This window comes from Erpetoichthys calabaricus, chromosome 1 (genome assembly GCF_900747795.2).
Source record: "Erpetoichthys calabaricus chromosome 1, fErpCal1.3, whole genome shotgun sequence".
In the NCBI taxonomy this organism is placed as follows: Eukaryota; Metazoa; Chordata; class Cladistia; order Polypteriformes; family Polypteridae; genus Erpetoichthys; species Erpetoichthys calabaricus.
The window spans coordinates 56,288,219-56,314,799 of record NC_041394.2 but is presented as its reverse complement, the minus strand read 5'-3'; the positions used below and the strand labels follow the sequence as shown (position 1 = coordinate 56,314,799).

The following is a 26,581-nucleotide window of genomic DNA, read 5'->3' as shown; positions in this document are numbered from 1 at the left end:
TATATATATATATATATATATACACATACATATATATACACACATATATATACACACATATATATACACATATATATATACACACATATATATACACATATATATATACACACATATATATATATATATATATATATATATATATATATATATATATATATAAAAGTCAATGTGTGTATGTCTGTATGTATGTATGTATGTTCCAGCATCACTTCCGAACTGCTGGAGCGATATTCATGAAACTTGGTACAAATGTTTCTCATTGGTCGACTAAAAATACTGCAGGGTGAAATCAACCCTAACTCACCCCCTTCTGGGTAGGGTGGGGGGTGATCTTGTGGTCTTGCATGCATGTTATCATCCAGTTGACACTCAAAACGACCACCAAAGGGTGAACTGGAGGAGGCTGCCAGCATTGTTTATGTTTGAGCACCACCACGCCCCTGTTGCTTTTGAAATTAATTTTGGCTGAGTTGCTATTTTTGGGACTCATTTTGTCGTTGTGACTCGAGCCGCCATATATATATATATATATAAAACAGACTGTAACAATCTTGCGGTCTTGTATGTATGTTATCATCCAGTTGACACTCGGAACGTTTCTGGTGTGCTCCGTAAAAGCAACCGACAGTTTTATCATGAAAAATCCGTAGTATTATTTGTTTGTCGTTTAATGTTTGTTTTTGTTAACTATATTTTCATCTTCCATTATTCTTATTGTAACAATGTTGTAGTGGTAATAGAATTAAATTAACTTAATAATAATATTAATTTAATGAACTTTTTTTACATTGTCAAAAATTCTGCATGTAAAAACTTACTACTACACCACAAAACAAAAATTAATCTGTCAAAAAAACATAAAAAAAGGCTTCGCTTTTCCCATCTTTTATACATTGCTTTGAACGTATTCCGCGATTATATTTTGATTAAAATAGGCTGTTATATTATATATAAGATAAGTAAGCAATTTTATTTTTATCTACCATAAACATCCTATATTTATTTTGTGGATTTAGCAGCTCTCTTTGTAATTTTTGTTTATTCGTTAATGAACTAAATGTCATTTGTTTCGCAATATCATAGCTAACGTGTTGGTATTACAATTTTTTCGTAAAAAACAAATAGGAATTTTTTTTAATACATTCATATCAAAAGACTAATTTAATTAAGTTATCAAAATCGAAGGTAAAGTATAGAGCAAATATAGCTATGATATTTAACTTATAATATTTATTTATATAGGTAAAATATTTAACCTTTAATTGATTGTAAAAGAATTTCTGTTAAAAGAGACTAACTGGAGATTCGGTCTTGTATGTCTGTTATCATCCACTTGACCCTCAGAACGTTTGGACAATCATTGAAAATTGCTGGAATCAGTTTGGACACAGCCTGTTTCTCACATGGACAACTTTTTGTGGTATATTCAAGGGTAGGAAGTCCTAAGAACCTTTACATATTGGCTAAAGATGGAAAAACTAAAAACATTGTATATTATAAGGCACTAAACAATACAATAAAGGTAAACAATACAGCACATAATAAGAGTATTTCACATGCAAAATCAATCCTGGGCTCTTCTCTGTTACAAACACTTGCTGTTGTCCACTTGTTGAGTTGTCTTTTCACCCTCATTATTATTGTCCTGTTCAGTTTACCCATGTGTATGCATTACAATGATAACCCAAGCTGTTTTTTTAATATGATGCTACATAAGAAAAGTCCAAATTAGCGTTAGCCATCCTAATTTGAGGTGTTCATAAGAAATGTAATGATTTACTTCATAAGGTAGAAGTACATAAGATACAAGAGCAGTTGCATCATATATTTGGAATATCAAACAGTAAGGTTCAATTTACACGTAAAAGTCTAAAAATTTTCGATTGTAATAGAAATAGTCATTTTTCACCTTCTGACAGAGGTCCATAGAGAACTAGATCCTTACAAATCAAAATTAACATATTTATAATCACTGACCTTGAAATAGTTTAAAATGTAACCCTTATACTTATGTTTGAAATGTATTATTTTTAACCTTCTGGGAGTGGCTCTTAGAGGGCTAGGACCATGGTAAAGAATCAGAATTATTGTGCATCCGGCGCCGCCGTGAGTGGCAGCCTTTTCAGCAGCTCCGTGTATGACTGTATATGTATGTGTACTTTTCTACTTTCATTTTTCTATTTTTATTTATTGATCACTCCTACCACTTTATTTTATGTGGATTCCTTCCCTGGACACACTTACTTTTACAACGTGGGCATGGATTTTTACACGCCGAGACTCGCCTATTCAAGTACTCAACTTCGGGCGCTGAGAACAAATGCCAGTGCCGGTGTGGTTCCATATTTACCCGACGAGGTAAGAAGGCGGTATCGTGGCAGCAGAGCCGGCACTAAGCTAAAAAAGAAGCGGCTTGCGAGAAAGTGGCGTTTCAAGCCTTCGGTGCCTTCTGTGATTCTGGGGAATGTAAACTCAATCTCAAATAAGATCGACGAACTGGCTGCGCTGGTGAAAAATGTAAGGACCTACAGAGAATGCAGTTTGTTGTGTTTCTGCGAAACGTGGCTAAATAACACCATCCCAGATGCCAACGTGGAGCTATCCGGGTTTAGCACAGTTAGAGCGGACAGAGATGCAAGTACCTGTGGTAAGCACAAAGGAGGAGGACTCGCTCTCTATGTTAATACACGGTGGTGTCACTCTGGACATGTTAACGTCAAAATCTCCACTTGCTGCAGGGATATCGAACTGTTGGCCGTAAGTTTACGTCCCTACTATTTGCCTAGAGAGTTTGGACATGTCATTGTTGTTATTGTATACATTCCTCCTCGGGCAGACGTGGAGTCAGCGAGTGACATCATCCATTCCGCTGTTGCTAAGTTACAAACGCAGCACCCTGAGGCGCTTGTGCTAATCGCTGGAGTCTTTAACCATGTGACGCTGGACAAAACATTGCCTGCATTCTCATAACCTGGTTCAGCTTCAGCCTCACTATAAACCAAAAGTTAAGAGTCCTACCTACAACCACACGATCATTCAGGAAGTGGACCCTGGAGGCTGAGAATACTCTGAGAGAACTTTTTGGAACTACAGACTGGGATATCCTGCAGGGATCTCATAATGAGAACATTGAGGAAGTTGTTGACTGCACTACTGACTACATCAACTTCTGTATGGACATTGTAGTTCCAGTAAGAACAGTACGCTGCTATGCTAACAACAAGCCATGGATTACAAGTGACATCAAGGGCCTTTTGAATCAGAAGAAAAGGGCTTTTAAAGACGGTGATCAGCATGAGCTCAAGCGCGTGCAGAAGGAACTCCGAGTCCAACTCAGGGCGGCGAAGGAGCAGTACAGGAGAAAGCTGGAGCAGAAGTTGCAGAATAACAGCATGAAGGAAGTGTGGGATGGGATGAAGATCATCACTGGCTGCAGCTCGAAGCGGGGTACCACCATTGAGAGAGACGTGAAGAGAGCAAACCAAATGAACAACTTTTTTAACAGGTTTGACCACCCTAACCCACTCTCACTCTCACCTCGGAGTACTGCACCCTCCACACATCCTTCTGCTGATACCAGCATAGGAAAAACATCCCCACCCATAATAACAACAGCGCAAGTGAGCAGAGAGCTGAGGAGACTTCGTGCCAGCAAAGCAGCGGGTCCAGATGGAGTATCGCCACGACTGCTGAAGGTCTGTGCATCGGAGCTGGGGGGTCCTCTACAGCGCATCTTCAACCTGAGCCTGGAACAGGGGAGAGTCCCGAGGCTTTGGAAAACATCTTGTATCACCCCAGTCCCAAAGGTATCACGTCCTAGTGAGCTGAATGACTTTCGGCCTGTTGCTCTGACATCACATGTGATGAAGACCATGAAGAGGCTGCTGCTTCACCACCTTAGGCCACAGGTTCAACACGCCCTTGACCCTCTGCAGTTTGCATATCAGGAGAAGGTGGGAGCGGAAGATGCCATCATCTATATGCTACACCGATCCCTCTCTCACTTGGACAGAGGCAGTGGTGCTGTAAGAATTATGTTTCTAGACTTCTCTAGCGCCTTCAACACAATCCAACCTCTGCTCCTTAGGGACAAGCTGACAGAGATGGGATTAGATTCATACCTAGTGGCATGGATCGTGGACTATCTTAAAGACAGACCTCAGTATGTGCGTCTTGGGAACTGCACGTCTGACATTGTGGTCAGCAACACAGGAGCGCCACAAGGGACTGTACTTTCTCCGGTCCTGTTCAGCCTATATACATCGGACTTCCAATACAACTCGGAGTCCTGCCATGTGCAAAAGTTCGCTGATGACACTGCTATCGTGGGCTGTATCAGGAATGGGCTGGAGGAGGAGTATAGGGACCTAATCAATGAATTTGTTAAATGGTCCGACTCAAACCACCTACACCTGAACACCAGCAAAACCAAGGAGCTGGTGGTGGATTTTAGGAGGCCCAGACCCCTCATAGACCCAGTGATCATCAAAGGTGACTGTGTGCAGATGGTGCAGACCTATAAATATCTGGGAGTGCAGCTGGATGATAAATTAGACTGGACTGCCAATACTGATGCGCTGTGCAAGAAAGGACAAAGCCGGTTATACTTCCTTAGAAGGCTGGCTTCCTTCAACATCTGCAATAAGATGCTGCAGATGTTCTATCAAACAGTTGTGGCGAGCGCCCTCTTCTACGCAGTGGTGTGCTGGGGAGGCAGCATTAAGAGGAAAGACGCCTCACGCCTGGACAAACTGGTGAGGAAGGCAGGCTCTATTGTTGGCATGGAGCTGGACAGTTTAACATCTGTGGCAGAGCGAAGGGCGCTCAGCAGGCTCCTATCAATTATGGAGAATCCACTGCATCCATTAAATAATGTCATCTCCAGACAGAAGAGCAGCTTCAGCGACAGACTGCTGTCACTGTCCTGCTCCACAGACAGATTGAGGAGATCGTTCCTCCCCCAAACTATGCGCCTCTTTAATTCCACCAGGGGGGGTAAACGTTAATATTTAACATTATACATAGTTATTGTCTGTTTTTTTCACCTGTATTATTATCATTCTTTAATTTAATATTATTTATTGTATCAGTATGCTGCTGCTTAAGAATGTGAATTTCCCATTGGGATTAATAAAGTATCTATCTATCTATCTATCAGATATCAACAATATAATTATACTCTTGATCAGCAACCTCAAAACAGCATAAAATAACCCTCCACATGACTATATTATTGATCCCCTTTTTCAAAATTTTGCGAAAAGGAGTAACTTTGACACCTTATATCCCACTGGAGGTGAACCCCTGGGAGTGGCTGATGTGGCATGCACAACTCCAAGTCCTTCTGATCATTTTTGTTGAAGACACCTATTGATTTACTCGTTACCACAACAGTATAATTTCCTGCACAAAATAAGGTCCAAAAAGGACCTAAAATTAGAGTGTTTTTGGGGTTTAGTCAGCCAAAAATAAGGAGGGAACCCAAAAAATCTTGATGTCTTGCATAATTAGACGTCAAGATGTATCAAATGATATTTCTTATTGTGGGAGTTTTCTCATACTCATGAATCTGGAGGGGCCAATCAACAAAAAAAGAAAAAACCTTAAGTGTTTTCAAAGCACTCGTAAGTAATTCTTACAAACACAATACAGATTAATTGCCTATTATTTTAATTTACTGTATATGCTAAGGTGCCTTCAACACACATACCTTTGCAAAAATATTCAATAACTATCCCAGCAGAAGTACAAATCCAACAGATGCTGGAGGAGTGGTGTTCGATATTTAATAGGACAGCAATGAAAACCAGTATACTATTTTGAGTGAGGGCGATTTCCTCGGCATTTTCAGTAAGGCGGCCCTTTGTTTTGCCCATAACTACAATTTTCTTTACTATGCCCTGTAGTGTCCAGCAATCTCAGCTAGGTTCTTGTAAATGACTTGCATTTTTGCATAGATCAAAATATCATGTGCATGGAGTTTGGTCCAAAACAGACTCTAGTAGCAGAAACAAACTGATTTTAAGTTGTGCTACCAAGAAGCACCAGAGAAAGGATAAAGTACTGCAAAATGACGGGTCAGACTCAAGTAATGTACTGTAATGAAATTATTATCTTATAATTGTGATCTCCCTCTGTTGAAGATGAAAGTGAAAGAGACCTTAACTAAAGGACAAGCATGGCACACAACCTTGTTACTGTCTAAATGTCAAACAAAAATGCCTATGTCTACCTCAAACAATCAGATTTTTGACCACCTACTTCCCTGTTTAATGCTCATGTTTTAGCATAATAGAGCACCAGCCCAAGCAGCAGCATTAAATGCCAGGTCAAACTTATTCACTGCGCTCGCATAAATGTGTCGCATTTTCCAGTTTGTTATTTACAAGCTACTGTATGGATCAATTAATATCTCACTATATCTTAGTATCAGCCATCCAACCATTCACAGAACCCATTAAATCCAACCACAATGACCTGGTAATTTTAAATAGCATCTTTCTATGGTTTAGGTATGCTATAACAGTTTCCATACAATGTTATTATAAAGTGACCCATATAGAGTCATAGTGGTCAACTGCGATGGATGTTCAACCAGTGATCTGATATTCTAGTTAGTTCGATCTAATTTTATATAGCACCTTCCTATGATGAACATCCAAGTGATTGTTGCCCTGTCCAGAGGTGTTTTCGGCTTACACCCCATGCTGCTTGGATAGGCTTTGAAACGGATTATTCACACCTGAGAATGGGGTCAGGAAACACTTGCTCTCTCAGTCAGTCTATTACTATTATATCCCCTCTGCTGATCTGATACAAGATCCCTCTTCAATTCCAGCTGATTATTTCAGTCATACTAGATCCCTTTCAGCACATACTGTACCTCTCCAATTATGCTTCTCCAGGTCTGGAGGCTCAATTAACTGTTGTGGACGCTGGAGCTGCTCTTCTTCGGTGGGGGGCTGTGTCAGGGCCTGCAGACAGTCCACGTATCCGTAGTCACAGGCCAGATGAAGAGGTGTGTTCCCATTCCAGTCTTGGAGATTGGTGTCTGCACCCCACAAAACCAGGTCACGGACCGTCTTCACCAGCCGTAAGTAAACAGCCAAGTGGAGTGGTGTCTGCCAGGGGGAGAGAGGGGACAAGAATTAGTTATGAACTTCTCCTCAGAAAGCCATGCAGGTCAGAGAGAACATAATGCATTCAATAAGCATCCAGCTCCCTGGGAAAGTTTATTTAATTATAGATTAAAATAATTCATCCATCTGTCTTGAGAACTTGCACAGTCCAATACTAAGTCAAGGGGACCTGGACCTTATTACATCAGGACAACGTGTAAGGCAAAAACCATTACTGGACATAAAGGCAGCTATACTGGACCAGTTGGGAGGTGCGTATGGTACTTGTATGTTATAACCCCGCCACTCAACCCAGATAGCGCTTCTCCATTCACTCATACATAGAACCTCCAACGGTGATAAACATTTCGATGTTATACTTAACGACATTGAAAACTTTTCAACAGAAGTAATGTTTCAAAAGTAATTAAAAATCTAATTTTATGCATTCTTGTTTTTATTTTGTAAATAAACTAATATAAAAAAAACTATGAAGTTTTTCTCTTGCCTGTGCCTCTGGTGGGTTATAACACATAGGTACTGTGCATATTAATCTAACATGGAGGAAAATTCATAACAACACACAAAATAAACAAACTCATCATTGACAGAGACCAGGCCAGGACACAATCCTGTCTCCTGAAAAGCATCAGTGTTAACTACTGTGAAAATCAGTATAATATTTTTCTTCAAAATGAAAGTTCTGTTATTTTCTATTTATTTATATGTAAAACAATGGAACAAACCATGTTTGTCATGTTATCTGTTTTTCTGTAATACATCCACAAATGCCTAACTGACATATTAGTTCAGTCTGGTTGGCCAACCATACTGCATTGTCCTCTAAATGTGCATTAAACCCTGTCTTATATGGCATAATATGGAATCCTAATTGTCAGCTGTCAAAGTTCCCAAAATTGCAAGTGAAAGTTGGCCAATACTCATTGAGATAAAGAATTTAGAGAGTTTTTGTAATTTTACAAATTGGCCAACATGACTTGTCATGTTCTGATTCTGACATGAGATGCTTTAACCATAAATGGATTTCAGGATATTCACATACTTTTCAGGTCATGCTGGGCTCCAGGCTATTTGAAATTTGCACATTCTTTCTTTGTCCTCATATCTCTCCTACATCCTAAAGAGGTCTGCATTAGGTTAATTGCCCATTCTGGCTCTGTGTTAAGTGAGGGTGTACATGTACCGTATATACTTGCGTTTAAGTTCTCCCATGGATAAGTCGGGGCTTGATTTTATCATATAATTTCTGGTACTTTATAATGTCGGTCATAGAAGTCGAATGCAGAAAACTTATGCTATTTGTCCAAGAGATTATGATATGCTAACGCCCACCTGAGAGAGTAACCACGGAGCACACTGCCTTTTTTTTCTATATATTGTGCCTACGTGACCACACGGTAATACCTGAACTATTCCAAAGCGATGTTTGCACTGTTTTGTGTTTTTTGTATCTCACACCCTTATACACTTTCATTGTTAAAGCATCCCCTTATCTATGATGTAGCATTCGATCAGAAGAAAATATGAAGCTGGTTTTAAATTAAAAGTTGTTAAAGTGGCAAAAGAAATTGGTAAATGCACTACTGCAACAAAATTTGATGTGTCCGAGAAACTGGCACGAGATTAGAGGAAGCAAGAAGATGTAAAAAAAAAAAAAAAATGTAAGTGTCGTATTTTTGAACGGGCGTACAAGCTGGTGTCTGATTTTATGATCGAATTTTCGGGTTTCAAGACCCGACTTATACGGAAGTATATACGGTATGTATGTCTGTGAGTGTGTCCTGAGTGCAGCACATCATCTACTGTTGGCTGCCACCATCTGCTCAGTGATCCTGGGATAGGCACCTTCTCTGAAGTAGATATGCAGGTTAGGAAATGAATAGATTAATAGAAAAAGCAACATGGCTCACAAACCTCATGATACACTATATATATATATATATATATATATATATATATATATATATATATATATATATATAGTGTATGTATATATATCTGTTTTCATGCCAATGCTCTCTTTTTCCATCATGGCTAATAACAGCACACACTAAAAAAGATTAACATGATTGTGATTATAGTTAAGGAACCTGTTGCACTGAAAGCCACTCGACCTGTCTAAGGCCAAGTGAGGAAGCCCTTTCGATCTTTGTTTTATAATGGTGAAGGTGGGGCTCTGAAAAAACTGCATTTACAGTGGGACCTCGGTTAAACTTTTTTTTTTTTTTTAACATTCCTGTATTTAGTGGTTTCACATATGTAATGTTGTTTTGGATGTTGTTGTTGCACATAAAGCAGGCATTGTCTGAAGAAACACGAGCCTTTTAAAACTATATAGCTAGGAGTGACTCTTTTCTGATTTTTGCCTCATATGTAACTTTTTTTTTTTTGCCTGCTCAAATTAATTTTGTAACTAATCCACATCTGACATGAGTACAGATCTCTATCCTGAATGTGTCCAGCATACACAAAATGAATTTTATCAGGCAGATGCACACAAATAGACAGATGCTGTCTGCTTCTCTACTTCACGTTTTATCAGTGTAGGACGCCTGCAAATTCATAAGCTTGCGATGGCAAAGAAGAGAAAAGAGGCAAACGAAAGAGCTGTTGGCTTGTGTGCATTTCTCATTGTCAGTGTTCTCTATGCAGAAACAAGTGGCCCAAAGGTCAGGAGACTGGAATGGCCAAGAGTGGAATGAGAAACGTTTGGAAGCAAAACCGTTGTTACGAGAGACAGTGAAATCTGAAAAATTTTGATTCCATATCTTTTTTGCTAATCACACTCCTCTACTGCACAAAACATCAGGTCGGTGTCACATACAAGTAAGAAAATGGGAACTGAGCTGCTGCAGTGTGAACGTAGCCTTTTTTTTGCTTTTAAAAATCCAAACGCAAGGTTGTACACATTGCATTGTAATCAGACATCAAGCTGCAGTGGTTTAAGAACGGCACAGTTGCTATCAACTCTTGAAAAGGAATAACACTCTGAAACAACAAAAATAATCATTCAAATAGACCAAAAGCAGGAAACTATTAATCATAAAAACAACTACAGTGAAAATATACTATAAAAAAACCCAAAACATGGAAAATCTAGACCTGTACTAATGGGGTCATGAGAAATTTTGGACTATTTCCTGTATTTAACACTTTTTTTGTTGTATGACCCTAAAATCATAAGTTTTCAGACTCACCTGCCTCTCCACAGCAGCCAGAAACTATTCAAACAAACGTTTTTTCTTTAACCAAATTTAATTAAACCCATGCTGTGAAATTTGTTGCACTTTAGGGAAAAATTGTTCTGGCATTAACATAATAATAATGTCTAAGAGCCCAATGTTATTATGTACTTATTTCATTTCAAATACTGCACATCGTTAAGTCTATCTGAGGCTGGCTGGTTGCTCGGCTGATCATTAATAAGCTTGTTGTCATCTGCAGTAGAAAGAAGTGGACAAGAGGACAAGGAGAAGAAGCCTGTTTTGTCAAGCTGGCCATGGTTCTTGATTCACCTAATGTGATCTGCTCCTTTTATGTAGCTTTTCACCAGTTCCCTCTTCCACTGATGATTTAAGCGCAGATGTTGTCTTTGGTTTGGTCTGGCAGTGTCCTGACATGCTAATTGCTTGCTTTGAGTAGTGCTTAGATATTTTCTTTTTCTTATCCTGATGTTATTCTTCATTGTCTAACAGTTAACTGACGCAGATTTCAATTATTATCATCTGTTGCTGGTAGCGTGATACAACTTGACACACCAGTTTCTCACTAATTTCTTTAGCATAAAAATGCACAAAGCTTTTTTTCTGTTTTCAAAAATATGTATACACTATATGGACAAAACTATTGGGATGCCTGACCATTACACCAACAGGGAATTTAATGACATTGCATTCAAATACTGTAGCAGTAGAGGCCCCTATTGACCTCTTGAACCCTCAGGTACAACGCCAAACACCAGGTAAAAGTACAGTTATTATTTATTTTATAATAATCTTTGCACAAAGCACCCTCCACTCCACACTACTCATACAATACAATAATCAACAAATAATCACCAATCCTCCTCTCCCAGACGCGTTGCCACCCTTTCACTCAGCTCAGCTCACTCGTCTGGGGTTTCCCATAGTCCTTTATAGTCCCTGACCCGGAAGTGGATCCAGCCCTGCAATCCATGAGTCCTCATCACTTCCGGGTCAGATTAAAAGTCCTTTTCTTCAACCCGGAAGCACGTCGTTCCTTCTGACATGTGATCGGGACGCACTTCCGGGTTATAGGGCACGTAGCACTCCTCAAGCCTCCCTACAGCGGCTCCTGGTGGTCCCCATGGTATCCAGCAGGGCTGTTTATAAAAACTACAATGTCCATAAGGCCCTGCTGGAATTCGGGGAACTTCCATGCTGCTGGGAGGGCTCCATCTGGCGGCCTGGAGGTGTGGGCCGGAATATTTGGCCGGCCATCCCTCACAATACATAGACTTTAATACGGAGTTGCTCCCCCATTTGCAGCTAAAACAGCTTCCACTCTTCTCAGTAGACTCTCCACAAGATTGCTTCTGTGGGAATTTGCGGCCATTCATTCTGAAGAGCATTTATTAGGTCAGGCACTTATGTTGGACGAGAAGGCCTGGCTCACAATCTCTGTTCCAGTTCATCCTATAGGTGTTCCATGGGGTTTAGGTCAGGGCTCTGTGTGGGCCACTCAACTTCTGCCAAACCAAACTCATCCAACCATGTCGTTATGGACGTTGCTTTGTGCACTGGGGCACAGTTATCCTGGATTAAAAAAGGGCCTTCCCCAAATTGTTTCCACCAAGTTGGCAACATAGCATTTTTTAAAATGTCTTTGTATGCTGAAGCATTAAGATTGCCCTTCACTAGTAGTAAGAAGACTTGCCCAAGCCCTATATACAGTATGACCCTAAATATAATATAGAATTTATAACCATATAGAACATTAGAACCACAGAGAACATGATTAGGGTGCCTCTCCCTTCACTACAGGACATATTTCACAAACACAGTGTCTGCAAGGCCTGCAGCATTGTGCAGGACCCCTTACACCCCTCACATGGACATGTCACACTTCTGCCATCCAAGAGAAGATACTGCAGCATCAGAGCCAGATCTGCCAGGATGCAGGAGAGTTTTTACCCCCAAGCTGTTAGACTCCTTAACACCAGGCTGCCCCCTGAGATCTTCCACACGTCCTCAACCACCTCTAAAAACTGAACTTTTATACATGCGAGCCACGAGTGTGCATGTGGAGAAGAACTGAAAATCTCCTACTGACCTTTAAGTATTTTGACACTCTTGATATCCTTCTGCTGTGAAACATTCTGACCTGTCATTGTTTACACGTCTTAAACAACTGTTATCATACACTGATAATTTCTGTAGTATCTATATTCATTATTTATTTATTAGTTTATTATATTACATATCTATTGACTATATTTATGTATCTAGATTGCACAATACCATACATTGCATCAATGTTCATATTGCTTACTACACGTCAATTTTGCTGCTACTTCTGTCTTTGCACAATGGCTTGTCTTGTTTGTGTTTTAATTTTAAATTTTAATTCTATTTTTAATTTAGCTTCACAATTTCGTCTATCTGTATACTTGTTGAGATGACAATAAAGTTCGCTTTGACTTTATACTATATTGCCAAATGTATTGCAGCACCCCTCCAAATCATTGAATTTAGGTGTTCCATGGCCACGGGTGTATAACATTAAGCATCTAGACATGTAGATGGCTTCTACAAATATTTGTGAAAGAATGGGATGCTCTCAGGAGCTCAGTGAATTCAAGTGTGGTACCATGATAGGATGCCATCTGTGCAATAAGTCAATTCATGAAATTTCCTCACTACTAAATATTCCACGGTCAACTATAAATGGTATTATAACAAAGTGGAAGCAATTGGGAACAACAGCAACTCAGCCACAAAGTGGTAGGCCATGTAAAATCATAGGTGGGGACAGTGCATGCTGAGGCACAACTTTCTGCAGAGTCAATAGCTACAGACATCCAAAAGCTCAAGAAAAGTGCAGCGTAGAGAGCTTCATGGTTTCAATGGCTGAGCAACTGCATCCAAGCCTTACATCACCAAGTGCAATGCAAAGCGTTGGATGCAGTGGTGTAAAGCACACCACCACTGGACTCTACAGCAGTGGAGACATGTCCTCTGGAGTGACAAATTACGCTTCTCTGTCTTGCAATCCAAAGGACGACTCTGGGTTTGGCAGTTGCAGGTGAACTGTACTTGCCTGACTGCCAAGTGTAAAGTTTGGTGGAGGGGGGATTAAGGTGTGGGGATGTTTTTCAGGAGTTGGACTTGGCCCCTTAGTTCCAGTGAAATTAACTCTTAATGCTTCAGCATACAAAGCCATTTTGGACAACTTCATGCTCCCAACTTTATGGGAACAGTTTGGGGATGGCCTCTTCCTGATCCAACATGACTGTGCACCAGTGCACAAAAGCAAGGTCTATAAAGAGATGGATGAGTGAGTTTGGTGTGGAGAAACTTGACTGGCCTGCACAGAGCCCTGACCTCAACCCAACAGAACATCCCAATAGAATTAGAACAGAGACTGTGAGCCAGGCCTTCTTGACCAACATCAGTGCCTGACCTCACAAATGCTCTCCTGGAAGAATGGTCAAGAATTCCCATATACACACTCCTACACCTTGTGGAAAGCCTTTCCAGAAGAGTTGAAGCTGTAAAATAGCTGAAAAAGGTGGGCCAACTCCATATTAAAGCCTAAGTATTAAGATTGGGATGTCACTAAAGTTTATGTGTGTGTAAAGGCAGGTGTATATATATTTTGGCTGGAACTGTGGAGGTCTGATGAGGGAACCTTTTGGGTTTAGATGTCTCTCCGTCTTGCAGGGGCAGAGGGGGCATCTGCTTCAGTGGACACAATATGGGTATTAAAATTATGAAGGAAAGTTGTAAGTTAGATAGCAACTGTTACTTAATGAGCTCTTCATCTTGAGCAGGGGCAGGTAAAGTTGGTCCTGGAGAGCCATAGTAGCTGCAGGTTTTCATTCCAACCCAATATTTGGAATCAATCACTGCTTATTTGTTGAGCAAAAGTTTCATATTTCACTTTTTTTGTCTCACTTGTTAAGATTTCCCAACCTGAATTGCTTATTTCAGTCTTAAACAGCTGCATTCACTAGTTTTAATGGCTCATTATTAGCAATACGATGCAAATGACAAAGGAATCAGCAGCTCTCCATCTAACTTGTTTCCATTTACTTGTATTCATTATTATTGTGAACTGTCTGGTTTAATAAAATATATGGAAGGAAAGTGAAGAGAAAATCTGCTACTACGGGCTACAAATCATTTGAATGATATCCTTGGAAAGGAAAAATACTACGATATAAGAATGACCTGACATGGCAGAATGAAAACGCTAAGAAGCCATAACCCTAAATAAGATCTGATACTGGCAAGGATTGGTTTTGAATTAAGCATTCAGGGTAGCACAAGACTCTGCAGCCACTATGGCCCCCTCAGGACCGACTTTGCAGACCCCTCATCTGGAAGAAAGAGGCAAAGTTAAGGGAAATTTTTTAACATTAGAAAGCTTTTCTTTACACAGAAAAAAAAACAGATACCTGGAGTGAACTGACAAGCAGTGTGGCAAACAGTACTGCTTTGCAGGCCTTCGTGGTTCTTGCAAGAGTTAGGTGAATATCTGAATGGCCTGTTCCCAACAAAGTGTTTCATATGGTGTTTTGATACTCACCTGGTACAATGTGTTCTGGAAATTTAGGAAAGATGGACTGGCTTGATGAATAATTGATAGAGCTCTGTCCTCTGACTCATGGATGATGCACAAATGCAGAAACCTGGAATAAAAATGGAAGCAAAAAGGAATGTTACATTTATCACATAACCATCCCCCCCTTTAGCTACTTGCTTCCTCCTTTTCATGAATAATAAGCATTAGGTAAGAGCCAGCCCTGGGACAAAATGCCACTTCAAACGCCTGGTTTTGAATTTAGAGTCACCAGAACGTGTCATGTTGACTATCAACACTAAATCGGCAGTGTATGAGTGAGTGAAAGTGTGTGTGTTTGTGTGTGTGTTTTGTTCTGGACTAGCGCTTTGTGCCCATGACTGCCAGAATAGGTTCTGAGTGCCAAACCTGAATTGGAATAGAACACAGGGAATCTGACAAATGAGAGGAGACCAATCAGTCCTTCAGGCTCATTTGTTAAGCTAATAGCTAAGCTGTCTCAGCGTCTCATCCAGATACTTTTTACAGGTTGACATGGTTCTGCTTTACTTGTATGTCTTTGTTCCAGCTTCCCACAACTCTTTGAGCAAAGAAGTGCTTCCTGACTTCACTTCTAAATCCACTTCCAGTAGTGAATCAGGTAAGGGATGGATGGATGGATGGATGGATGGATAGATAGATAGATAGATACTTTATTAATCCCAAGGGGAAATTCCATATTTAATGGGATGTGGTACTGCTTTATTTAACTGCCATTAAAGAATATCAGAAATATATCTTATGGGAAGCAAAAGTGACTATCGCATTAACGTGGTAGCCATGGAGAGTGGACCAAAATCTATTTTCTCTTTACTGTTTTTATAGCAGTGATTTGCATACATAGCCAAGGGAAAGAAAATAACACAAAGTATCCAGGGTACCAGAGCCAGCAAACCTCCCACTGATAAGGGTCAGCTGCATTTTTATAAGCCGGATCTCGACTAAAGATTAACCTCCGTCCTTTTAACTTGTGTTTGGTACTTTTCAGTATGATGAAATGCACATTGTGGTAGATTCAGTTCACACAGGAGACATAAAATACATCAGAAGGACAGCAAAAAGTGCATCATCAAGTTCACATGAAACGAACAGTCTGGGTAGCGAATGAGGAACAGCACAAGAATATCCATTATCAGCATTAATAGGGAAGCCCCAATGTCAAAGCAGGAATGTAACCATACTGAAAATATCTGTCACCTGATTCCGAAAAAAAAAAAAAAAAATCTGACTTCCTCTTCCCTTCCCCCACCAAATGAGTCATCACCCGTCCTCCATGCCTTCTCAGGTAGCGTGACAAACACAAGCTGGCTGCCATTGAGATCAGAGACAACACATTGTTGCCAGGCTGTTACACTGTCTTAAAAGTGAAACTGAAAGCAGTCGCACTTTACAGTAAAGCGAACTCACCTTTAAACACTGAAAGGGAAGTGGCCAGTCCTTGTTTAAGAAACATGAGCATCACAAATAATAGAATCAACTCATCGGCCAGATGAACACTATACAGTATATATGTATCACAAGCAAATGGGTGGAAGCTGTAAAGTGGACTAAAAGAAATTAAAACAAAATATCAACTAAAACAACAAACCAAGGCCCAGGCACAATTCTCAAAGCTAACCTAAGTTTACGGTATACAGTGGTGTGAAAAACTATTTGCCCCCTTCCTGATTTCTTATTCTTTTGCATGTTTGTCACACAAAATGTTTCTGATCATCAAACACATTTAACCATTAGTCAAATATAACACAAGTAAACACAAAATGCAGTTTTTAAATGATGGTTTTTATTATTTAGGGAGAAAAAAAATCCAAACCTACATGGCCCTGTGTGAAAAAGTAATTGCCCCCTTGTTAAAAAATAACCTAACTGTGGTGTATCACACCTGAGTTCAATTTCCGTAGCCACCCCCAGGCCTGATTACTGCCACACCTGTTTCAATCAAGAAATCACTTAAATAGGAGCTGCCTGACACAGAGAAGTAGACCAAAAGCACCTCAAACGCTAGACATCATGCCAAGATCCAAAGAAATTCAGGAACAAATGAGAACAGAAGTAATTGAGATCTATCAGTCTGGTAAAGGTTATAAAGCCATTTCTAAAGCTTTGGGACTCCAGCGAACCACAGTGAGAGCCATTATCCACAAATGGCAAAAACATGGAACAGTGGTGAACCTTCCCAGGAGTGGCCGGCCGACCAAAATTACCCCAAGAGCGCAGAGACGACTCATCCGAGAGGTCACAAAAGACCCCAGGACAACGTCTAAAGAACTGCAGGCCTCACTTGCCTCAATTAAGGTCAGTGTTCATGACTCCACCATAAGAAAGAGACTGGGCAAAAACGGCCTGCATGGCAGATTTCCAAGACGCAAACCACTGTTAAGCAAAAAGAACATTAGGGCTCGTCTCAATTTTGCTAAGAAACATCTCAATGATTGCCAAGACTTTTGGGAAAATACCTTGTGGACTGATGAGACAAAAGTTGAACTTTTTGGAAGGCAAATGCCCCGTTACATCTGGCGTAAAAGGAACACAGCATTTCAGAAAAAGAACATCATACCAACAGTAAAATATGGTGGTGGTAGTGTGATGGTCTGGGGTTGTTTTGCTGCTTCAGGACCTGGAAGGCTTGCTGTGATAGATGGAACCATGAATTCTACTGTCTACCAAAAAATCCTGAAGGAGAATGTCCGGCCATCTGTTCGTCAACTCAAGCTGAAGCGATCTTGGGTGCTGCAACAGGACAATGACCCAAAACACACCAGCAAATCCACCTCTGAATGGCTGAAGAAAAACAAAATGAAGACTTTGGAGTGGCCTAGTCAAAGTCCTGACCTGAATCCAATTGAGATGCTATGGCATGACCTTAAAAAGGCGGTTCATGCTAGAAAACCCTCAAATAAAGCTGAATTACAACAATTTTGCAAAGATGAGTGGGCCAAAATTCCTCCAGAGTGCTGTAAAAGACTCATTGCAAGTTATCGCAAATGCTTGATTGCAGTTATTGCTGCTAAGGGTGGCCCAACCAGTTATTAGGTTCAGGGGGCAATTACTTTTTCACACAGGGCCATGTAGGTTTGGATTTTTTTTTCTCCCTAAATAATAAAAACCACCATTTACAAACTGCATTTTGTGTTTACTTGTGTTATATTTGACTAATGGTTAAATGTGTTTGATGATCAGAAACATTTTGTGTGACAAACATGCAAAAGAATAAGAAATCAGGAAGGGGGCAAATAGTTTTTCACACCACTGTATAACATTTTGCATGATGATCAGATTTGAAAATTAACACACTTCATAGCACTTACTGCAAGTACAGTTTTCAATCTCACTTAACTTTAAGGAATTGTCACCTTCATCTTTCCAGCTCTGCTTCAGAAGGCCCTTCCATCCATTTTCTAAACTTGCTTATTTTAATGGAGGGCAGCAATTTAGAGACATTAATTCGCTTAACTTGCACTTGCTGGAGATTTGGGAGGAAAGCAGAATAGTTTAAGAAAATCAACATGGACACAGAGAGAATATGTGAACCCTATATAGGCAATGACCAGGCTGGGATCCAAATCTAGATCTTTGAAGCAGGGATGAGTTACCACACCGTCAAAAGGGCACCTATCCATCCATCCATTATCAAATCTACTTAATCTTAATTCAGTGCCATGGGCCTTGACACCTTGACACCATCCAGTGCAAGGCAGAAATTAGCCTAGACAGGGCGGCAGTCCATCACATGGAATACTCATGGACGCATTCACAAACTCAGTCGTCACTTCATCTAGTTGTGGAAAGTAAAGTTGTGCATCCACAGAAGAAAAACAACATACCAACATAGGAAGACCATTCAGACTGGCTGCCAGGAACGCAACAACCACTGGGTCATCATGCCATCAAGAAACTAATACGTAAGCAGCTACTGTAAATACAGTACATGTTTATTTCAAGAGTGCAGATAATGAGCAAGACCCTTTAGTGGTTATTTCAATCCTTGGTGGCAAACCTGGAGAAAATGTTTAGGCTTAAGAAGCATTTAAGATAATGCCATGTCAATGTAAAGTAACAAGACTGCAGACATTTTCATCCCAAAAAATAATATATATCCAAGTTATTATTAATGTATTTTATGAACCTATGTCTTCTCAGAAAGCATTACAAGCAGTTGAGTTGAATCATTCAAAAACTGAATTTCTTTTACTAAGAATTTCCATTATTTTCAATAAAGTGTAGACACCCATAAACAAGCAAAATGACCTCAAATAAGATGGTGGCCATAATGTTGCATGTTATGAGTGTCCAACATGCCTACTAAAACATAGCATCATTGTGACCAACATCACAAAACGGCAATGACTTTGATATCACCTAAAAAAATGGTAAAATAGCTAAAAATAAGAAACAACAACGTGACAAGAGTGTTCCCAAGGATCCTACATGATAAAATTGCCCAAGTCTGACATACAAGGGTCTAATGCAAGAGTCTTCAACTCCAGTCCTGGAGAGCTACTGTGGCTGCAGGTTTTCTTTCTAACCTTTTTCTTAATTGGTAACCAGATTTTGCTGCTAATTAACTCTTTGCCTTAATTTTAATTGATGCACAACTTAAGATGCAGGCCCATTAATTATTTCTTTTTTCCTTAATTAGCAACCAAACAATATTAAGACACAAAATGAACAAACACATAAACAACAACCAGCATCCATCACACAATAACTGAAAACAAAGAAAGGTGAAGGCCTTAATAATGTTGATCTGCTCAGGTCCACAACACATTTTGACAGCGCTCTTAAAAAAGAAAATCAACAGTTTTGGAAACGTCTGCCATGGCAGAATGAGCACCATTGGAATTAAATAATAAGTTTAATTAGCAACGAGAATTGGCTTCAAGTTAAGAAACTGAATGAAGTGAAGTTGGTTGGAGTATGCGGCCCCAATTTAGTTGGTCATCTGTTGGCTCACTTCACATCAAATTTATGTTTAGGTGCCATTTAAGAATCAATCCAGCCATCAGAGTCTCAAGAAAAATCAATTTAAAATAAATGGAAATAGTTAATTAGAAGAAAAAACTGGTCACTAGGTCACTAACTGGTCGGTTAGGAAGTTTTTCTTTACACAAAGAACGATGGACACTTGGAATAAGCTACCAAGTAGTGTGGTGGACAGTAAGACTTTAGGGACTTTTAAAACTCGACTTGATATTTTTTGGAAGAAATAAGTGGTTAGGACTGGTGAGCTTTGTTGGACTGAATGGCCTGTTCTCATCTAGAGTGTTCTCATATTCTAATTAACTCTGTAAGGGTGGATGTCGACTTTTGTCGACACAAGGGGTTGAGGGAGGATGTCGACTAAAGTCGACATTCAGGGGCAGAGGGTGAAAAAAAAGTTGTACACGTCGTTAAAACTCACCATTACTCGATAGGTAGACCTGATTTGCTAGGAGGGCCATTAAGACACGTTGACATTACATTGAATCCCTATGTATGCATAAATAGTGTAGAGTAAACAACGTCTAGAATGGCATCGACATCAGGCGAGACAGCGAAGCAAATGCGCAAAACAAAATACTCCATGTGTATATTTTATTCATTTATTTTTTTTACACAATATTGCTGAACTGGACTCTGACTTATCGAACTCCGATTTTGATGCAAGTGTTCTGGAGATTGAAAATGAAAGACAGGGACCTGCATCTGCTGATTGTGCAGCTGACATGCCTACGGCAACGTTCACCCTGGGAGGACTACACAGACATTGATCTGTAGGAGGCAAGCTGACAACTGGACTTCATCAAACGACACAGTGTGCTAGTGGGCACCATGGATTACCAGCCACTCAACTATTTCAAGCTGTTTTTTTCCAGTAAGTTCCTTTCATCTTATGAGTGATGAGAGAAACAGGTGTGTAAAAAGTATGTGAATTTACATACTGTAGGGGCTCATGGAACATAAAACAAAGTGACATTTGTCATAAATGAGTATTTTAGATTGATTTATGTCTGAAACCATTGTTTTTTGTGGTTTTTTTTGGAAAAATATTTAGCCCCAGTACAAAAGAGAAAAAAAAAATAATTAGCCCTAAAAGAGTTAAGAAAAGAGTTAGAATGAAAACGTGCAGACACTGTAGCTCTCCAGGACTGGAGTTGGAGACACCTGGTCTAATGTAATACCCTGACGCAAACATAAATCTCAGGATTCAGCCTTAATTCCAGATCACTCATAATGAATCCACACTAAAATCATATCATATTATGTTGAATGCTGTCATACTATCTCTTTGATATCCACCTCAGTGACAGTATCAGGAGGTATGGACCCGTAGTAGAATTTAATGCCCTTAATTTACTATAGCCTAGAGATCCCATTTTGACTTTTCTCCTTTGCATCATACTGCAGTCAGGCAGAGTTGCCATCTTATCACCTTCTCTCACCCTTTCACAGTCTTCAACATTGTGAACCATCAGATCCTACTGACTACACTAAATCTGTGCAGATCAGTATATCTTCCTCGCAAGGTTTTAAGGAAACATTGCTACTTTCTACTGCAGTTTTCCTTGTGCTTTATGTTGAGTCATCTCCTGTTTCCCATATACTGCAATCCATTACTACTTCAAATATTTGTTTTTGTTATTTCCATTATGTTATCATAACTCAGATCTTTTCTCCCATTGATGAATAGAAATCCTTATGACATTAATAGGCCTAATATAGCTCTCAATACGCACGGCCGAACAGCATCCTCTGCTTGGCTATCCAAAGACAAAACATCTCAATATCCCAGCCAAGTCTTTACTAAAGCACCTTGTGATTTCATAAAAAAGAGTCAAGAATTATCCTGAAGCACTGGCTCTCCTTCACCCAGAACACTGCATAAGTGATCTAAAAATGAACAAATATGCCAAGCATACAGTTTAATTGATCACTGGGCAGAGACAAGAACTGCCGGCCAACTTGGACAGTTAAGGGGTTACAAGGATCTGACAAATGATAATTCTAGTCACTATGCACAGATAACATGCATGTTATCTTCTTATTTAATACGCTACCATGGCTGTCCATTTGTCTGTCCAGTATTTTATATCACCTGTATGTTGTGAACCATTTGAACTATTGACCTGAAATTTGGTACAGATGTACTACATGATCTCTACTGTCCGCTTTCGGGGTGATGAATTTTCTTTTTATTTTATTGTAGAATCAACTCTCGGCAGATGCCAGCAGGGTGGCCGTGCGGCACATGGGTACAGGCGCCGTTCTCATCCCTACCACCTTCGTTATCACTTCCCCTACCTGCTCATATCTTAAATCATTCTTGAGGCAGACTGAAGACTTAAGTGCCTACTTAAGTGAAAAATGAAGAAAAACGTACTAAGTAATTGCAACACAAACACTGACTTAATCAGTTTTAACGTGAAAAGATGCCGACGAAAGAAGAGAAGAAGTGGGCAGCTAGGGTAGAGAAAAGAAGAGCTGCTCAGGAAGCAGCAAGCGCATCAACCTCTGAGCAAACGAATGCTAAACGTACAGAGAAAGAGTCTGAAAACTAGGAATGTGCAAGTCAAGTGTATTCACTGCACGTTATCTTGCAATGCACACGTTACTGGTATTCCCTATAAATGCTTTAAAAAACTTGCTGCCTAACTGTGCCTGGCTGTGACACCAATCCATCATAGGCGTCCACTCACACACAACTGCACATTGCCACATACTGGGCACATTACAATATACAGATGCCAGTAAATGTAACCTGCTTATCTTTGAGATGTGGAATGATAGAAGAAGCACACTGGGAAGCCCCACACGTACACTGGGAAAATGTGTAAACTCCACACAAATAGGGGCATGCCTAGGAATAAAGTCCCAGTCTGGAGCTGTGACACTGTAATGGAAACCACCATACAACAGTCTCAGGAGCTCTCAGATTCCCATATTAATTCTGCATTTTGAGAATCTCAAGGTTAGGAAGACAGGGATTTCAAGGTATGGATTTTATATTTACTAATCATGGCACCGGAAAGTGGCATCGTGTTAGCACATGAGTAATGAATGACCTTATAATAAACTCCATTCATTTTATAAACCATTGTGTCCTGGTAGTATTAGGTGCAAACAACCACCCAACCCAAGGTCAGAGACCAGTACATTACATGGCACACTCACTAGTGACAAATGAAGTTCTGTTGTTTTGAATATATTCTTTTTTTTATCATGTCACCGTTGAGTGGGATGATACACCACACACTGCATGTTGGTCAGACATGCAAGTAAGATTTTCATGGCACTTCGTACACGTGATACTACTACTACTACTACTACTACTACTGCTGCTGCGCTCACACCGATGTGGAGTCACTAATTAACCAAAACACCAAACATCTTTGAAACATGCAAAGAAACTACGACTATAACACCCACACAGGGAGAACATGCAAATGCCAAGCACAGTTGCTAGGGCCTAGATAAGCCATCACAACGGAAGTTTCCTGAGCTATGAGGTAGCAGCACTAACCACTGTGCCCCCATACACCCCCCCCCCCCCCCCTCGCTCTTCCATTACTCCCTAACAGAATGAACAAGTCCTAACAATAACAACACTCTTAACTTGTATTCCAGCAATCCAACCTGTAAAATGAATCAACCCAGAACCACTGGCATAAAATGAAAACTAAAAAGAGGAAGAGTATGTTCCAAGTAACTGAAAATTAGCCCATACTTATCGAAACACTTCACCTGACCGCTTTCCCTAAACTGAGCGTACATCTTAACTGCACACAGGTGTAAATTCACGGTGAAATAAAAGCAGTTCTGTAACGTTCAAAGTTCCCACGACCCCTGCTACATAACGTACGTGTCTTGATCTTCTGATAAAAATCTCCACAGGCTAGCACGCGTCTCCGCTGTGTCCATGTCTCCTTCTTGTCCATCCTGGTTCCGTCGGTCATGCAGCGAGCAGCCGGAGTTGAAGTTCTCCAAGAAGCCGGAGTCGCACAAGTCGTCCGCCTCTTGTGGGCACTCCAGGGGCAGCGTTTTCTTCATTTCTATTGCTTCGTTACGCTCCACCGGATAGCCTTGTTCTAAAGTGAAACAGTCTGAATCGATGGGTATCATATCATCAGTTAATTCCATGCTGGAAAGAACCAGGACATGTAGATTAGACAATCCGTCATTAGCAAGTTTAGAAAAGCGGTCTAAAGAGACAGGCGAACTGAAAGCAGCCCGTCGTCGCTGCGCTTCTTGCACTGGGCTGATGCGAGAGGTACAAGTGAGGCGCCTTACTCATGCTTGCCGGGCGGCCAGCCACAAGCTGGAAGTTCCTTCGCAGAATGGGGAAATACCCCGCACGGGCACCGAAGCGTACGACGATGGCGCCCGCCTTACCGCCCTGACAGCGAGTTTGTTGCTCAGGATCTGGAGAGTCAGCTGGCAGAACCTGTTCTAGCGCCCCATAACGCCGCACTCTCCCAACTGACGAATCTCCTCCCCGACGCACGTGTTAAAGCAGCAGCTTCCAAAAGATCCGATCGTAGAGATCGGCTGAAAAGGAGGAGGAAAGGTCGGTTACAACACTTGGGAAAGTCCGCCTCTCTTCAACATTGAATCTGCGCTGTCAACTGAGAATCTGACGGGTGCAGAAACGTGAGGTGCGGGAAGTAATCGCACTGTCAAGAGTTGAGTTTCAAAATGCAGAGGCTGCTGCTTTTGTATTCAGTCAGTTTTTCCATTCGACGTTTTTATTTCTTTATAAGGCGCAGATAAGGGCATGGACGGTCACATGTCCCCCATATAGGAAATATACAAATATGTCAGCAGATTGTGTCTCGACATGGGACCTAGACGAGGGCCAGTTTAAGCAGACAGGAATAAAGAGTTGCACTGTACGGTTTGTCCATTCGATCTACACATCTGGCCCACTTTGTAACCTTGGGCCAATGTGAAAGCAAATCAATGAGATGATTTTTGCTTTCTTGGAACAGGAAACGGAGTGGTGGTGCTGCAGAGGTGTATGAATTGGGTCACTCTCTGTGTTTCGCCTGCACCTTCACCTCGTTGTTAAGTGTGTGGGCGATGTACAGTTTCTTGCACATCCCAGACATGTGCGCGTTATGTTCATTAAAAACTCAGACTCTGGATGGCATGAGTTAATTTGGCATGCATGTTAGAATGGATCCTGTTATCCTGTCTGATCCAGACTGGCTGTTCAAGATTCCTGCAAAGGAAAAACTTGAACTTGTGGGGATGGTAGAAGTGGGTGCAAGGCAGAAAACAGAACAGGATGCCAATTTATCACACAGCCACACTTACATGCACAGTAGGCCAATTTGGAGTCGCCCGTTAATCTAATTTGTTATGTAGTGGTATAATTAAAGATGGTGCACAGCCTACCAGAGGCACTTGGCTTGTTAGATGTAACAGATAGTGAAGGCCTCAGGTTGAGTTGGGTTAGGCATTTGAATCTGTGATATGTTGTCATTTCGGGTCTGCATCTAGACGGGTATCAAAATCAACAGGATAACAGAGGCTGTAGAACAATGGATTGTGTCTGTGAGTGATTTGAAGGCCTCAACATTTCCAGTCTGGATTTACTGTACAAGAGCAGATGGAGAAAAGTCAATAGACAGTAGTAGTTGGGTCTGAGAGTGGCATCAATGTCTGTCAAAGATGGAGCTGACTATCCAGTCAAGACTTAACACTGGGAAGAATGAGACAAGGTATGGAATAAAAAAATCCAGATCCAAGGTCAGGCATATACTGTACAGTGCGCACAAATGTAGACTGGTGACACTTGTAAATGAAGGTGCATCAGGCATGATCAACACCGATGCCAAAGAATCAAACACAGCCACCTTCAGGCAAGCCAAAGCACACTCACTCTAGGCACAAAATCAGATGAAATGATGGAGAAAAATAGAAGACACAAAGCATTAAAGTGAAGTAGGTTCTGCCATTGCCTGAAATGCATATACATAACTAGCAGTACGCTGTGTTTTTATGACTGAAGAGTGGGGAACAGGATCTTCTAGTGCCATGCTCCATTAATATTCCATCTTTGAACGAGTGGGGACAAGGAAGTTTTGGAGTTTCAAGCATTGTGATGCACTGACATTTATTCTAAGGGTGAGGGAGGAATAGATGTTAGGACATGTGTGATACAAACCAGTACACTCACAAATACTGCTGGTACACAACTGGTAAAAACTGAGATGTGTAGTATTCCATACTGGTGTGTACCGGCCCACTTCATGCTCTGGGTTCTGCTTAATAGAAGCTGTGGTAGTAGAGTGGTTAGTGCTGCTGCCTCCAAACTCCAAAGTCTTCCTTCGCAGAGTTTGTTGTTACAGCATTGCCATTTCTAAATTTTTGTGTGGTAAAGTATATACATTTTTGTTTCAGTGCATTTTTATCATTTATGAAAGTTTTTTAGTTCACAGATGGGAAGCACAGTGGTGCAGTGGTAGCTCTGCTGTCTCACAGTAAGGAGGCTGAAGTTCAAGTCTCTATCTTCCCTGCATGGCGTCTGCATGTTCTCCCCCTGTTCTCACCCTGTCAGGTTTCCTCCCGCAGTCCAAAGATATTCAGTTTAGGTGGATTGCCAGTAAATCGTCCCTAGTGAGTGTCCATGTGTTCACCCCGAGACAGACTGGTGC

General features: G+C 40.7%; 1 protein-coding gene across 1 annotated transcript in view; it reads right to left on the bottom strand.

The window, feature by feature from the left end:
* LOC114650411 (NF-kappa-B inhibitor alpha-like) overlaps positions 1 to 24,596 on the bottom strand; it is a 54,106-nt gene extending 29,510 nt beyond the window's left edge. Inside the window, exons 1-3 of the mRNA XM_028800029.2 lie at positions 23,785 to 24,596; positions 14,913 to 15,015; positions 6,887 to 7,124 (exon numbers count right to left, since the gene is read on the bottom strand). Of these exons, the coding sequence (XP_028655862.1) occupies positions 6,887 to 7,124; positions 14,913 to 15,015; positions 23,785 to 24,062 (619 nt within the window). The 5' untranslated portion in view covers positions 24,063 to 24,596. The remainder of the gene's footprint in view (positions 1 to 6,886; positions 7,125 to 14,912; positions 15,016 to 23,784) is intronic.
* Positions 24,597 to 26,581: the final 1,985 nt, after the last annotated feature.